The sequence below is a fragment of the Cantharellus anzutake genome (genome assembly GCF_015039405.1).
Source record: "Cantharellus anzutake strain C23 chromosome Unknown EI90scaffold_14, whole genome shotgun sequence".
Taxonomy (NCBI): domain Eukaryota; kingdom Fungi; phylum Basidiomycota; class Agaricomycetes; order Cantharellales; family Hydnaceae; genus Cantharellus; species Cantharellus anzutake.
The window spans coordinates 1-14843 of NW_024066964.1; the positions used below are offsets into that span (position 1 = coordinate 1).

A 14843-nucleotide genomic window follows, 5' to 3' on the forward strand; every position below is an offset into this window, starting at 1 on the left:
TCATTTGTGGTACTAATCAGGACAAACAGCCGCACGTTCTCTTGGCTAGTGTACAGAATTTGAAATAAATCGCACAGCAATGTTCTCGATCCAGACTCCAGATGCAGCGATCTGTTGGATGTTACACAGGTTTCTCCGCTGACCCTTCATTGTCCCTGGATAGGAGAAAACACATGAGGCTAGGACTCCCAAATATAGGAAGTCACTTTTGTGCCTGAGTGGCATCGCAATTTCCGCCCTCAAAGATTTCTGGAAGGTCAACTGCTTTCCCTTCGGCGTTCTTCACTTGCACCGGGACGGCATCGATTAGAACAAATGCGATTCTCGACCACGTATTACCACGATTAATCCACTGGTGAATGTTGCCTCGTTGAACGACCACAGTTCCCGGTTCCGTGAGCCTTCGTTCAAGGCCATCATCGAGAAGCAGGGTAATCTCCCCAGCAACTAAAAACAAATGTTCGAGAAGGGTTCTAATTGTGCCAACGATTGTTAGGGACTCACGAAGAATTCCGTAATCAAGGGAGTTGAGACGATGCTAGAGTTGTTGAGGAGAACATGAATGTACGTCGCCCGCAAGCGCAACCGACTGATGCGTGGTCACTCACAGTAGGTGAACCACCTCCAGGTGCTACGTCGAATATTATAAAGTGGGATCCCCCAGTTTGCGCCAAGTTGAAGCGATCGGGGACTATATCTTTGCGGTCAACACTTTGAGAAGCAAATCATTAGGTCTTAGATATGGGTTGAGAATAACTGGGCTTACCGTTCAACAGAGTTCTTCACGGGTGTTTCCTTCTCCACCCAGACGGTAGTTTTGACAGCGTCCTCCACTCCGGGCCCAACAGGGATCCTTTCAAGCTCATCATCCCAGATAATAATGGCTTTCCCCTCCGCGCTATGGCCAGTAACAATGCGCTGCGTAGGTTTCAGTGGGTTAGGAGGGATGCTCGTAGCCATTGTGCGTTGTTCGTTGCTGGAGCGCTACTAGGAAGACGGAAACTCAATTAAGTTGCATTCTTCTTGCCCACAACTTGCAATGAACGTCGTCGAGGGGACTTACTATAGGTTCTCTGGGAGGATCCTGGTGATTGATAGTGACGCCAATCACTGCGAAGTTGCGAATGTGAACACCCCTTGAGGGCAATTCCCCAGTATTTATACAGATTCAGCGAATCACGAGATTTCTGGGCGTGGGAACTGTCACCAGCCTGTCAGAAGTCCATAGGCATTTGGGAGTCCGCGACATATGCATCGGCGCGCCAAATGAGACTTTTCTAAATGGTCTCTGTTGAATATGGTAAATGGGACCATCTTTTGAAGTGGCGCACACATTGATCTGTTGACTCTTGTGGTCTCGGGATCACCATGTTGGTGATGACTTATCTTTAAACGCGGTGTTAATGCGAGATACCTCCGATACCAATTTTTCTTATTCCTATTTGCCTGATGTAATCTTATCATGGGTTGGACATATCTGATCTAGCACAACGTCACATAATCATTAGGACGAAGCTTACTGTAAATTTTCCCTTTCCCTCAGTCCTCCCGTGCGAGTCTGACCCTATACCCTTTAGCTGCTGCTCAGGGTTTTATACTCATTATATTTCTATGCATGTAGTACGAGCTCGTGAAGCTATCTTCATCAGTAACTCCTCAGGAAAGTATACCAATCCTAAAACTCAACTTTACACATATACGTGCCGCCTCCAATAACACGCGCTCCCTTCCACCGAACTAAAAAAACGCGAACCACCGGGATGCAGGTCCAGGCTCTCTCTTCGTGGGATGCAAACAAGAGGGGTGCTCGCAGCAAATTTGCTTAAATCAAATTTGCACTTGCGATTTCAACAAGTCCGTCTTCTCACACCCCGGCCAGCGGGATTCTTCGTGAATTCGGTCGGTGTCGGGAGAAAGATCAGGTATGTAGGGTCACCATAGATTGTGCCTTAATTTATTGAGAGTAGTCATGACGCAACTGACATGGGCTCAGTTTGTGCCGCCACTGGATATGACAACAGCCATCTTCCCAAAGCACAACTTGACCTACACGCATTAAAAATTCTATCTTAACCAATGGACCTGGCGGACCATGGGAACTGTGTAGAGTATGGGCATTATCCCGATGGACACAACCAAAACACGTCCTAGGAATCGTAGCTTTTGTGGAAGAGCTCATTGTAGCACAGCATCCAGTGATATGATGTGCAGTTCGAAAGGCCCCGATTGTTCCTGTATTGATGCAGAAAACTTTTCGGTTAACGGAAACAGAATCATTCATCCTTGACATACCCCAAAGTCACTTCGTGCCATAAAGCTGATTACCTTCACTTCCGAGGGGTCTAAAAGAGGCGCCTTGTCCCTCGGAACTTCTTTTCCACGATGAGTGGGCACGAAATCGGACCACGATGCACCTAAAGTAACCAACTTCGTCTGTCCCAGCACTGTTCGGCCCCCCAAACCCGTGTTCCACGATGCCATATCAATCCGATCACGAGCAGCTTCCAAAGCCGAACGGGACCAAGGGCTGGAAGGGTCCGGAGAAGGGCTGGATGGTTCGAAGGCCAAGTCGTAAGTGATGACGCTTCCCCTTCCACCATCTGGTTCACGTTGTGGAGCGTCGGTCTTGAAGCTTAGAACGTATCTCGTTACGGAATGAAGACCACCTCCAGGAGTGAAACTGGATGTTTTGGTGGCATCGACGCCACTAGGTTCGATTGGGACCAGAAGGGTGAGTTTGATGCCGGAGTGAGTCGAAGGGGATAACTCGGCTGGCAAAGGGCCATAATATGCTTGAGAAGCGAAGCCTGCACCACGAAGGGTGGTTGTATCTGCTCAAGGATTAGACACTGCAGGAAGACCACGGCGCTCGAAATAGACATGCTGAATCACAGACAACTCACCAAGGAACCCTTGAAAACAGGCGGTATTGGCATGAGGAAATTTCACTACGGTCATATAAGACTTGCTGGTTCCTCCCTCCCTCACAGTGTCATCGACCGCACTAAAATAGGTCAGCGTCTCAGCCCATGAGCTTGACCTAGGAGGGAGGATGCTGAGTGCTGGCATGATAGTAGGATGTACCAGATCTGACATTGGCGAGGACATCCACTTTATATCATAGTTGTTGGAAGGGAAGTACTCCTGCGGACCCGATCGATCCCGCTTTCGGCTTGGCGCAGACGTGGACATCGATCGTGAGCTCGACAGATTTCGGAGGCAACGTAAATTGCGGCTAAACCTCGGAGAAATCATGTGAGTGACTGGGAAGGAGTCTGGCTTCAAAGGGCAAAGTGTAGAATTCGTACTTCGGGAGTCCCTTCAAAGCCGCAGACGGGTCAAGGGTAAATAGTAAGCGACGACAACATCCCTTATATAGCTTTGGCCATTGGTCAACATACGCCTCGGAACCATAGTCTTGAAGACTGGGATGCACTTTGAAAAGATGAGAAGGGGACCACTTCTGCAAGGGTTGTGTTTTACGGAACTCGAGCAAAATGAGAATGGCTAATTTTGCTACCGAGTGTCGAGAGGCAGGTAGCTTGGAAGGTCAATTAAGGCCTTTAATACTCCTGGGAACCGATGAGAGGCTAGCAGTTGTATTTGTAATAACATGTTACGAGATATGGCGCTAATAGCTCCTAAGGGTTTTTAATCGATCTAGCGAGGGAAATTTTACGTAGAACTTGCACGAAAGAGTGGGATTTCAACGTATAAGACCCTCTTGACCCCTCCACCTCATGATATATACCAACTAGTGGCACCAATTAGACTGCACCTCAGCCTCCGACCGTGGGCTCCAATAACAGTTGAGGAAGGATGTTGAGTGTGACAGCGGTTGCACCCATCAACGTCATTCAGGGGTGAGAAGTCCAGCTTGAACTCCTTTGTATTATAGTTATGAGAAATAGAACAAGATTAAGAGTAATGCCAACTTCGGGGCTGTTCCTTGCAGTGCTAGTCTCGCACTTCGCTTATCATGACACTGCTACCAAGAACACGTACACCCAATCATGCAGTTCAGCAAGAAGAACGGAGGGTCCGAGCACATATGTATATAATATAATAGAGATTGCCTGCTAATCCGTTGCGCAGGATGGTCACCACATGCACAATTGGTAGTAGCACTAGTACTGCAACAGGTGATCAAGCACGAGATGTAGAGATCGTTTGACGGTGTGCCGGCGATACTTGCACACTCTAAATTGAAAAGCAGGCTGATCATCGAAGCAAGTCAAGGTTGTTGGCTGTTTGACCCTGACCCTTTCCCACATTCATCCACCCGGGGCTGACCGAAAAGTCGTTCAACCCCATTGTTCAAGCATTGGCACCCACCCCTCGATTGGCACCCCGCATTATCAATGGATACACTGTTGGAGCTCTTAGATCCCCTTCCATCTCCTGCGCTCACGTTGATGTCTCCAAATGACGCTGCGCGTCACGTTAAATATTTCACACTCAGATATCTCGTGTCCCGTTTTAGGGACAAACTTGTGCAAGAGTTAGGCGTTCGCAAAGGAGATGTCATTGCTTCATCGTTAGTCAATGGCTTAGAGTTTGTCGTGACATTTTTGGGGACTGGCATTGCCAGGTAAGTCCAAGCCCAATTCTGGCATCCACTGGTCAGATATTTAACCTCATCCAGAGCCATTGCAGCACCTCTAAACCCAACCTATTCCGTTGACGAAGTGAAGTTTTACCTTGAAGATACGAAACCAACGCTTCTCGTCCTCCCCGTCTTATCAACACTCTATCCAGGTTCGGGCATCTCAAAAGGCGCTCAAAATGCCTTACAAGCCGCAAAAGAAGTGGGTGTGCGAGTAGCGGAAATCTCTATACTTGAAGAAGATAGAGATATTTTGCTCAGAGTGATCTATCGGTCGGGGCTTTTTTCAGGTGTGAAGGATGCTGGGAGGAAATTGGCGACGGTTGGGGTGCCGATTAGGGGCACAAAGCTTTATAAGTATGAGAATCCTTCTCCAGATGATATCACGCTCGTCCTTCATACATCAGGTATGCATATTCTCTTTCATGCCCACGGACCCTTCGACTCTGACAATGTATTATTCACACCACAAGGAACAACTGGACGTCCAAAAAGTGTTCCCCTCTCCCACCTAAATCTAATCACAACGATGGAAAACATAACTCAAACCTATTCCCTCCAGCCTACAGATAAATCCCTCCTCGTTATGCCACTCTTCCACGTCCACGGTCTCTTAGCAGGTCTCCTCTCTCCCTTACGTTCTCGTGGGACCGTTGTTATCCCTACGCCCTCGCTCTCCGGCTCACCCTTCTCGGCATCGACGTTCTGGAAGGATTTTATCTCTGAGGGATGCACGTGGTACACAGCCGTACCAACAATCCATACCATCCTTCTGAACACCCCACTTCCGAATACATTGCCCAAGATAAAGTTTATACGAAGCTGCAGTAGTTCCTTGAGCCCGAGTACTTTGAGGGCACTCGAGGAGAGATTCAAGGCGCCTGTATTGGAAGCGTATGCAATGACGGAGGCTGCACATCAGATGACGTCTAATTTAGCTCCGTTCAGTCGTGTGAAGAGTGAAAAGGGAGAAGGAGGAGAAAGGGTGCCGGGAACCGTTGGGGTTGGCGTCGGTGTGGAGGTTTGCATCAGAGACGTGGGTAATGGGAGAGAGGTCAAGAGGGGTGAATTGGGCGAGGTTTGTGTCAGAGGGAAGAATGTTACGAAGGGATATTGGGCTGGCGAGAGTGTGAATAGGGAGGCATTCTGGGAAGGGGGTTGGTTTAGGTATGTCTCACGATTTTTGCGAGAATCTACGATGCTTGACAATGGCACCTTCAGAACGGGAGATCAAGGGTTCATCCAACCAAATCCACCCCACCATCTTCAATTAACAGGACGCCTCAAAGAACTTATAAATAGAGGGGGAGAAAAGGTATCACCTTTGGAGATCGATCATGCGTTGTTGGGGATCAAAGGTGTAGGAGAGGCTGTTGCGTTTGGTGTTCCTGATGATAAGTATGGAGAAATCGTTTGGGCGGCTGTTGTGCTCAAGAGTGGCAATGCTGGTGAAGCGTTGGGGAAGAACGGGGATGAAGTGGAGAAGAGACTTCAAGGGGAGTTGGGGACCAAGTTGTCCACGGTACGCTGGAATATCTCGGGAAGTGCTGGATGGCCTGCTGACACGGCTCTCTTGGGTTGATCAGTTCAAAATTCCCACCAGGATCCTCGTTACGGAGTCTATCCCGAAAACCGCGACAGGAAAGGTACAACGTAGGCACGTCCGAGATGCCTTTTTGGGTCGGGAAAAACGGTCTAGCGCTGTCAAGGCGAAGTTATAGGGATTTCTTGTCATACCGCGAAGCTCGGGTCCTAAAATGTATGCTGTGGAGTTTGATCACAATTAGCTTAAGGTTACAGATGGATTCCTCTTCCGTCATAACCTATGGCAGTTGTCCACACATGGTGCCGGATCTGTTAAGAAATAGCGTGTACCGATGAAGCACCACTTTCACCTTCTTGACCGTTCATCTTCGTCGTTATGACTCCAACAATGTCTTACACTTTGTCCCCCATTTCCCTTCTAAGTGACCAATTTAACCTAGCTTATCTACGGTATCATAACTATCATACATCCAACAACCTCGAGCCTGACGGGAAACTCCGAGTCAAACATTTCGATCGGGTTTCTTGAGCCTTCTTGTGCAGCAGCGCCTCTCTAAAGTTCCTGTAACTCAACCACTCGTCCTTGGACGTAATACCCACTGTATTTCGGGTCCTCAGCCTGTTTCCAAAATCCTTTGCATGGATTGTTCCGGTTGAGATTTGCCAGAAGGGGCCCGGTATCCTCGAAGCAGAATTGACCCGTTGTTAGAAATTCCTCGGCCGCACCGTGAGGCAGGGCCGGAGAGCTCGGTATCAAGGTCGATGTCCGACAGTCTGATAACGCGTATCATAGAGACAAAGACTACGCGTCCCACTTTTGTTTAAGTACTGGACACCGAGCTATAGGCGCGGGCATGCAGGAACCAAAACACGAGACCCGAATGGAACATGTAAATCCGTGCAATGTCGAGATGGGTTAGGGGTAAAGGGCCTTCCGCCCCCTGACAAGGTCTAGGGGTTTAATCCATCCTAAAAGTCAGATGCAAACCCCACGCGCATAAACTTGAAAGACGACTCGGGCAGGAGTCTGGGTGGAGCTTAGATCTATCGATCTTACGTTCAACTAGGTCAATAGAAGTTGGAAAATCACAGCTTCGTCACCATGCATTTATGGGACCCCTCTTCGGGAAAGAAGTCTGCTCCCACGAAGTAAAATTGTCAGATAGCAGGCACATTACGTACCTGGCTTCCTATCGACTGTCTTCGAAGATGACCAGTCTTAAAGACGCAAAGAATCTCGTGACATTCTCCTACCTCCATTTTTTTCAGCGGTACTGGATGAGTAATTTCATCAACTCTTGGTTCGCCATGCTACCCCCTCACTTCTGGCTGCCATTCGTGCTACATGTGACTCATTCGTGGGATCTGTCTTCTAGTCCTGAAACCTCCTCCTAATGGGGTTGTAGCACCACCTCTCCTTATTATAGCTACTGCAGGATCCTTGGCGACGTTGCAGAAAGTGCAGACATCTCACCACCCGCTTTGAGACCCTACACTGGCTAAGTACCTTCGCTGGGAAGGTGCTCGACCCTCTCTCAGGCTCGTGCTCCTAAGCGTTCCCGGATTCGAGAACATACCACCGCTTTTCACAACTCGGCTGCAGGAGCTTTGCCATGAAACCTCTTATATCAACTCCAAACTGAGCAGCTTATTGATTGGTTGCTCGGCGCCGCTGAAGGCGTGCGTTCAGCGGCACCTCGCTCAACCAATGTTTATGAACTTGACGTCGAATAGTAAACAACACAATTCAGATCTACTTCCGAAGAACTATTCCCCCCGGTTCGGCTCATGATTCCTTTGAAACTTACAGGCTCGCTATTCTCGCTCTGGCGACTTGATGGACTTCTACCACTGCGAAAAACTGATTCAAGTGGGGCGAACCCTCAGGAGTGGGCTGGTGTTCCGATGACTGTCAAATGTTACATTGTTATTTGGCCAAAAGCATCGCATATTCGTTGAACCGTGTACATCGACCGGAAACAAAGTAGAACTAAGTCTTGGTTAGCGATTTCCTCCAGCTGCTATAGGGCTTCCTCCCGCTACTATGCTTCGCTGAGGCTCTGACCACCAAAAATCATGTATGAACTTGGTATCTAGGAAGTCCCTTTGCTCCACGACTTTCCCGCTGGCGTTGGAGCGGAACCTGTGTACGTATGAAGTAGCGATCGGGTTTCCTTCCGCTGAGACGGCAGAAGGCTACATTTAGGGGCTATTCAGCACTCCAGTGCAAAAGCATAGTCATGAATGGACGCACCCCCAGCTTTGTGTAGAGGATTACGTTATTTTCGTTTTCCACCATGTTTAAGACGATCATCTAAACGAGAAGTTTCTCGGTGCGCACTTATCACATGCATAATCGGACTGCGCACCTGCATTCCTTTCATCGCTGGCCACCAAGCGGTACCGAATGCCTCGATGAATTCTGACTTTTTCATCTGATTCCATCCCGGCAAGATGATGGACTCTGGAAGTGCGTTCCAGACATAGTCGTCCACGACGCACTCATCTATGATGGCCTTCATGGTGTCATAAGAGTACGAGGTCCAGGCGTCACACAGCCGCAGAGCAGTTTTCAGATTGGGGGATGGCTCTTTGAGAGCGGCGGCAAGGTGTTTGGTGAGTTGAGTGGCAGGCATGTCTCGATAGTGAACACCGTCGGACCTTGGGACTCTGACACTTATATTGCGTGTTTCCTTAGAATTTCATATGCATGATGCACATTGCGATAAGCCTATATTGATAAGCCAGGAACCAGTAGCTCAGAGTCGGAAGGTTCTGGAAATTGGAATGAAGATGCCCCATTGCGCGATATGCAAAGATGATATACTTACAGTAAGAGCAGATATATGCGGTTGTGTCGAATCTTTAAATTCACTTTCAGTTTGATTTCTCGACTCCACCTGACGTCCCGCTCTGCAAGCGCAGCAGTAGATATGTACTTGGGTGAAGATTACATCATTTATATCAAGAGTTTACCTTGCTCATCGTCGCATCATGTGTGGTCTGGCCCTACGCTGGTCGCAGTACGCTGGATTCATCCCCTCTCCCCGGCTGAGAGTGGACGAAAAGAGATGGGGCTAATCTTGATTAATTTGAATTTTGTTAATGCTTATTTTGACCCACTTCACCGAGCAGCTTGCGGCTCAAGTGTCCAGAACAAAACATCAGGACAGATCGGGTTTTTCTGTTCGCCACCGCATGACCGAGGCGGACAAACACTTCATCTACGCCGACGTGTATGCGGGGTGCAGGTACATATGTCATTGCTGGTTTGGTGTGCTGGCTCAGATCAGGCGATCGATCAACTCGGTTGTGTGCCCTAATCCCTTCCCTTGGATGAAAGCAGCCTTGTTTGGCTCAGGCTTGCAATTAACACAATTCCAAACCTGCGGCCTTTGTGCTAAAGAACGGTCACTCCAGTCCGTTCGCGTACAAGAATGCATGATGATTTTGTATCACAATTGAGTTACCTTCAGCTCTGGGAGGCCCGCTGATCACTATTTCTGTCGGCCTCTGGACAGGTTGCATCAAACACTTATTCTGGGTGCTAGAGATATCGCTTTAAAGCGAATAATCATATGTTGAGGCACACACTCGATCTACCAGTTAGGGGACGACCTTTTCTTAATCGGTCTCATATGCATGGAATATAGCTATGTACCTTCAAGAACTCGCATGTGGACGGAGTACAATGGCATAAGTGTCGCCGAGATACAAGTTGTGTACCTGCCCGCACTCTGTTCCGTTGGGCCACCAGATAACGAAGATCAGAGTTTGGTATTTAGACTCGCGGAAGCTTGCTCCGGTACCAGTCTACAATTAATCACCCTATCAGAAGAAGTCGCAACAGTCTCAGGAGGTGTGATTATTTACACGAAGCTGACTCTAGCTAGAAGATGAAACACGTACCTGCTTTCTGATTTCCGAATTTTTTTGAAACGTGGGTAAGGGAGGGTTGTGATCGGTGGCTAGAAACACCTCGCCTCCACCCTATGTTCGAGGACTGAAACCTATCGTGATAGAGGGCGTTGTACCATTGTAAACAGATCGGCCCATAGGTTAGTGATTACGCATTTTGGGTGCGCTGTTGGCTGATTAAATTCGTCCTGCGCTGTGGTATCCCTGTCACAGCGCGGCGACGTCAAGTGCCATGCGACGGGTGCTGCCCCACTGGATCCATGCTGATCAACGACAAAGGCATCTATCTCGCAACCGACGCCCGCCCTACCCCTGCAGGTCGATGCCTCCTGCCTCGTGTCATCCTCTCACCGACAACCTCCCATCGTTTCTGCCATTGCTTGGAGTCGACGACAGGGGCGTGAGGGTACCGGCCCTCATCGCAGACATCCCTCTATCCCCCATTGGGAGGCGCGGGATGGGCTTTAGGTGGGCCTGGTCCTGCGGATCCGGTCTTTAGTACGTTGCAACGGATTTCAAAGTAAAGGTGCTCGTTGATTGTGTATTTTATGTCATATGGCGCTATGTGCGAATTAGACATTCTAACACCCATGTATGGGGCGCTGGTAACATCGTTGTCGGGCAACGATGAAACTGTGGCCTTCGATCTTGCATACTGCGCTTGATGACCGGAGCACGCTAGCGCATTCCTCAGCTGCATGTCAACACGAACACCAGTGAGCGGAAGTATAACGCTCTGTTACAGCTATCAACAAGAGGGATGGAAAGATAATAAACATGTATCATCCATGACATTGACGCACTCAGACCATTCAGAGTCACGTCGATGTGCAGTCAAAATTCTTGTGCAACAATACATTGCGGCTTTTATGATGGACTTGAGATGGAAGGGCGCATTCCGGCTTCTCCAATGCTGGCGATGAAGACCGATTCCAGCTGCCACAACCCAAAAGGTGGTGTCCGGTACGCCGTCTTGTTGCTTCATATCGTTCTCACATGGGCAGTGCGGCTATCACAGCGGAGCGCACGGCAGGGGGCCGTATGTAGAATACTCTGGCTGGTATAGTTTGGGCTTGTGCGATCCTGCTTTGTGTCTGGCCCCAGAACCGAACCGAACCACCGAGTGGCGTCGGGTTCAATTGAGAATCTTCGGTGGCAGTGCAAGAATTAGCTGTTTTCGTTAACTGTTCCAGCTCAGCTCCACTGGTCTCTGCTCTTCCAATACTGAGCGGAATATTTGTGGAAAAACATTGGTGTGACTGAGGGGAGGCATTGTGGAACCTCGGTGATATGAAGTTGCATGCTTGCCTGGGCTCGTCGTTTGTGTCAGCAACATGTAACCACCTACCGCCAATTCCTGAGTTCTCGATTGGTGCGTCATGTAGTTTGTCAACCCGAGAATTCCGTTTCATCTTGTCAACTTTTAGCCATGTGGATCTTTTGGCGTCGTTAGGCGTCTTGCTTTTGTTGCATCAGAGTCCTTCAGTCCCCCACAGCCGGGGTTCCCACAGACAAAACTTCATCATCTTCCCCTTTTATCAACCCTAACAGCTCCAAACGGGTCGGATGTGTCACGCGCGGAGATCGAGCGCACAATCAGCGCCCAGATTCGAATGGCACTCCAATCTGGCCGTACTGCTGAGGCTCTCGACGTGTACAACCAATTTTGTACAGTCCAATCCCCAACCCATAGTCTTCCTCCGCCTCGAAAGCTCTATAATCCCGGTTACACTAGTTTCAGATCTCCCTACCCTCGTCTTGCGACCGCCACGCTCATTCACGGGCTTATCCGCTTGCAATGGACGCACCATCTTTTCAAAGTTGTTTCTGCCGTCGTTGAAAGAAAGCCAAGGATCTCTTTTTGGAGCGGGGAATCCACTTTTGGCACCGTAACACTGGATACGATTAAGACAAAGACGCTGGAGGCCACTATCAATGCACTCTGTCGTCCCTGTAGAGACATGTCGACAACGGAGAATTTGAGCATAGCCAGCGAAATGGAACGCTTGGGTCAAGCCTTGCACAGAGAATCTCGGTCGGGATTAACTTCATCCGATCCGAACGTCGAACTTCCCAACGTGTCCTTCTCGGAATCCAAAAAGCATACATACCGGTCCACACGGCTGAATGAGGGCACCCAGCGTGCTATTACTCTCTTGCACAAGTTCCGTTATTACCGATGGCGCCGATCAAGGTTCATGTATGATCGTGTATTCAATGCCTGCCTGCTGCAAGGCGAGATTCTCACTGCCACTCTGCTTTTTGCGGTGTTGGTAAAAGATTATCAAGTTCGTTCTGTGTTGCGCACTGCTGGTGCTAAAGTGGAGGCGTATGCGCCTGATGACACAGATGCTCAGAATCTGGCACCCCATACGCCCAATTCCCCTGATCCAAGCAAGGACACGGGAGTGAAGTCCGGCTGGGACTGGAGCGAAGAAGGCCTTTGTCGCATTAGCCAGGATGATCGTTCTCGAATCGTGTCCGGCCAGGCGCTCAAACATATCGCAGGAATACCAATGCAGGACGTTGTCAATCACGGACTCCATTATTCTGAACTCCCAGTACCTTTCCCTACGTCAAAGATGTTGGGAAGAATTGTTTCCGCTCTCAGCCTTCCGGATCTTCGAGATTCGAGAAAATCATTCGATCCCGGGGGTGGCGTTAGTGTGCTAGACTCCCAAGCCGCCCTAGGTATCTTGGCTCTGTTGCTTGAGGAAAGAGCATTGCCATGTGGCCACCTGGCCCCTCTCCTTGGGGTCTTGCAGCATGTCTCCGGTAGAGCGTGTGGAAATGGGCCTTTCAGGATAACCACAATACAATCAGATCATGAAGATGAGGTCACCTTCAACTTCTCACGATATCATAGAGCTTATCGCGTCGAACTTGGGCTGCGGAAGGGAAGGCGAAAGGCCGATGTATCTGGGATGGAGAACATTCTCGATAATTTGATCTTCTGGCCTCTTAGGTTCGATCCTGTTGCGCATACCTCGGGCAGCTTCTCGCTTTCCCGCTGGACCCCAAGCCCCTCTGATCCCTCCATGCTTCAGCCGTTGGATGAATATTCCCTGAATACTCTTTTAAATTACGCGTTGCGACATCGTTCAACACCCGATCCCTCCTTAGCTATCAAGGTCATTGACCAAATGCGCAGAAGAGGATACAAGCTAGGACATGTGACGACCGCCATTCTAATAAGGGGCTTAGCCAAGCTACGACCCAGTGCGGAGCTTGAAGCCCTGCTCAGTTTCGTGCACTCGATGGGAAGATGTGTCGACGATGTAAAGACCACGGAGTCCCACACTCATTCTTCAATAGATTCCTCAATCAACATGGGAGTCCCAGGAGATGATGTTTCCAAACCTGGATCTCGTGAACGTTTAAATTCGAACCTGGAGATCTGTGCTCCTCTGCCAGACCCAACGAATTTCTTTGACACTTCTACCCTAATTTCAAGTATTGACACCTACATCACGAAACGCAATGTCCTGCTGTCAATTATCCACCACCAATCCTCTTCGAATGCTCCCCGCTCGTTTGCGCTTGCTATTCTGCGACGAGTTCGAGATGTCCTCAACCGTCCCGCTCAAACACCAGCAGATCAGACCTTTTTGAAAATGCTTACATCTGGTCCAGAGCTCTATTTGGCGCTACTCAATCTTCTCGTCAAAGTTGGTCGCCCAAGAGACGCAAAGTGGCTGTTCTCCCAAGCCCTCTCAGCGCAGAAGCGATCATGGGAGGAGGGTAGAACGCAATTTTCTGCTTTAATGAAAGGGGAATGTAACTCCTCTACAACTCTTATTTCGTGGGAACCGTGGTGTCTCCCAGTACATGCCTACACCATCATGCTTCAGTGCTACGCCGCTGAAAGTCGTCGCGGCATTTACTCCGTTTCCTGCGATAGCTCCCCATTTCTCTATGAGCTCCGGTTGAGGGTTGCACGGACATGCCTGAGAGATGGAATGCGGCTGTACCAATCAATGCTCGAGAACAGTGCAAAGATCCTGGAGGTTGATGAACATGTGAAGACTTGGCTGATGACGCAGAAGTCGATGTCTCCTACCTCTCCACGGAATATACCACGCTTCAAATTGGGTGGGTCCGTCCCAGTCCCTGATGAACACTTTTTCCGAGCTGCCATAGCTTTATTCGCCCCTCGCGGAGACCTTTGGCACATGCGGGAAATGCAACGAAGCGTGCGACGACGAAATAGGCGTTTGTTATTGGGGAAGAGAGTCGATTCCAGGCCTGTAGGGATAGACGCACTGCCCGGTGTACTGAGAGCCCACCACAAGAAACAGCTACAAGCTCTGGCGACGGTGGCACAAGACATGGAAACGCATGGTCTGTCTGTTCCTTCTAAATTATCCATTTTCCTGGCGACTGGTCTTTAGTTGTTTTTAAATGGAAGTTGATTGATACAGCGCTTTACATTATGTATATATGCACATTATTAATTCCTTGATTACGCCGAAGTGAGTAGGGTATAATGGTGAACAATTCTAATAGCCGTGGTATCGATACAGTTCTGAGTTTGAGCGGTGCGTCACATCCCGTTTTTAGGGGATGCATGAGCCGCGTTTTATCAATTATAAGGCTTAGGAAATTACTTCGACATCGGGAGGAGTTCCTCCCTCAAAGAGTACTAACGCTTTGAGGTAATGAGCAATATCGTCGTCCAGCGGAGCAAGAGGTGTTGATGGAGTATGAGCGGAATGTTCCGACGCCGTCTCTCCATCCGACAGGACCACTGAAGCATTTGATAAGTAATACACTT

At 49.2% G+C, this 14843-nt stretch overlaps 5 protein-coding genes across 5 annotated transcripts; 2 read left to right on the forward strand and 3 right to left on the reverse strand.

The window, feature by feature from the left end:
* Positions 1-202: 202 nt before the first annotated feature.
* EI90DRAFT_3153066 (uncharacterized protein) lies at positions 203-1111 on the reverse strand (the record flags this gene model as incomplete). Its single annotated transcript, XM_039065843.1, has 5 exons — positions 1064-1111; positions 767-987; positions 609-711; positions 505-538; positions 203-447 (listed from the first exon to the last, which is right to left on the reverse strand). Exons 2-5 carry the CDS (start codon positions 958-960, stop codon positions 203-205), a joined length of 576 nt encoding a protein of 191 aa, XP_038918287.1. The 5' UTR covers positions 961-987; positions 1064-1111.
* Positions 1112-2175: 1064 nt separating this feature from the next.
* Positions 2176-3096, reverse strand: EI90DRAFT_3120616 (uncharacterized protein; the record flags this gene model as incomplete). Its single annotated transcript, XM_039063325.1, has 3 exons — positions 2176-2232; positions 2293-2831; positions 2904-3096. The coding sequence occupies 3 exons, from the start codon at positions 3094-3096 to the stop codon at positions 2176-2178; spliced, it is 789 nt and encodes a 262-aa protein (XP_038918288.1).
* A 1124-nt stretch (positions 3097-4220) lies between these two features.
* EI90DRAFT_2969826 (uncharacterized protein) lies at positions 4221-6328 on the forward strand (the record flags this gene model as incomplete). The annotated part of the gene is made up of 5 exons (XM_039055669.1): positions 4221-4591; positions 4646-5013; positions 5080-5773; positions 5828-6126; positions 6191-6328. The coding sequence occupies exons 1-5, from the start codon at positions 4362-4364 to the stop codon at positions 6325-6327; spliced, it is 1728 nt and encodes a 575-aa protein (XP_038918289.1). The 5' UTR covers positions 4221-4361.
* Positions 6329-8152: 1824 nt separating this feature from the next.
* On the reverse strand, positions 8153-8787 carry EI90DRAFT_3014723 (uncharacterized protein; the record flags this gene model as incomplete). The annotated part of the gene is made up of 3 exons (XM_039056814.1): positions 8153-8347; positions 8406-8465; positions 8521-8787. 3 exons carry the CDS (start codon positions 8785-8787, stop codon positions 8153-8155), a joined length of 522 nt encoding a protein of 173 aa, XP_038918290.1.
* A 2895-nt stretch (positions 8788-11682) lies between these two features.
* EI90DRAFT_3120619 (uncharacterized protein) lies at positions 11683-14460 on the forward strand (the record flags this gene model as incomplete). Its single annotated transcript, XM_039063326.1, has 1 exon — positions 11683-14460. The coding sequence occupies one exon, from the start codon at positions 11683-11685 to the stop codon at positions 14458-14460; it is 2778 nt and encodes a 925-aa protein (XP_038918291.1).
* Positions 14461-14843: the final 383 nt, after the last annotated feature.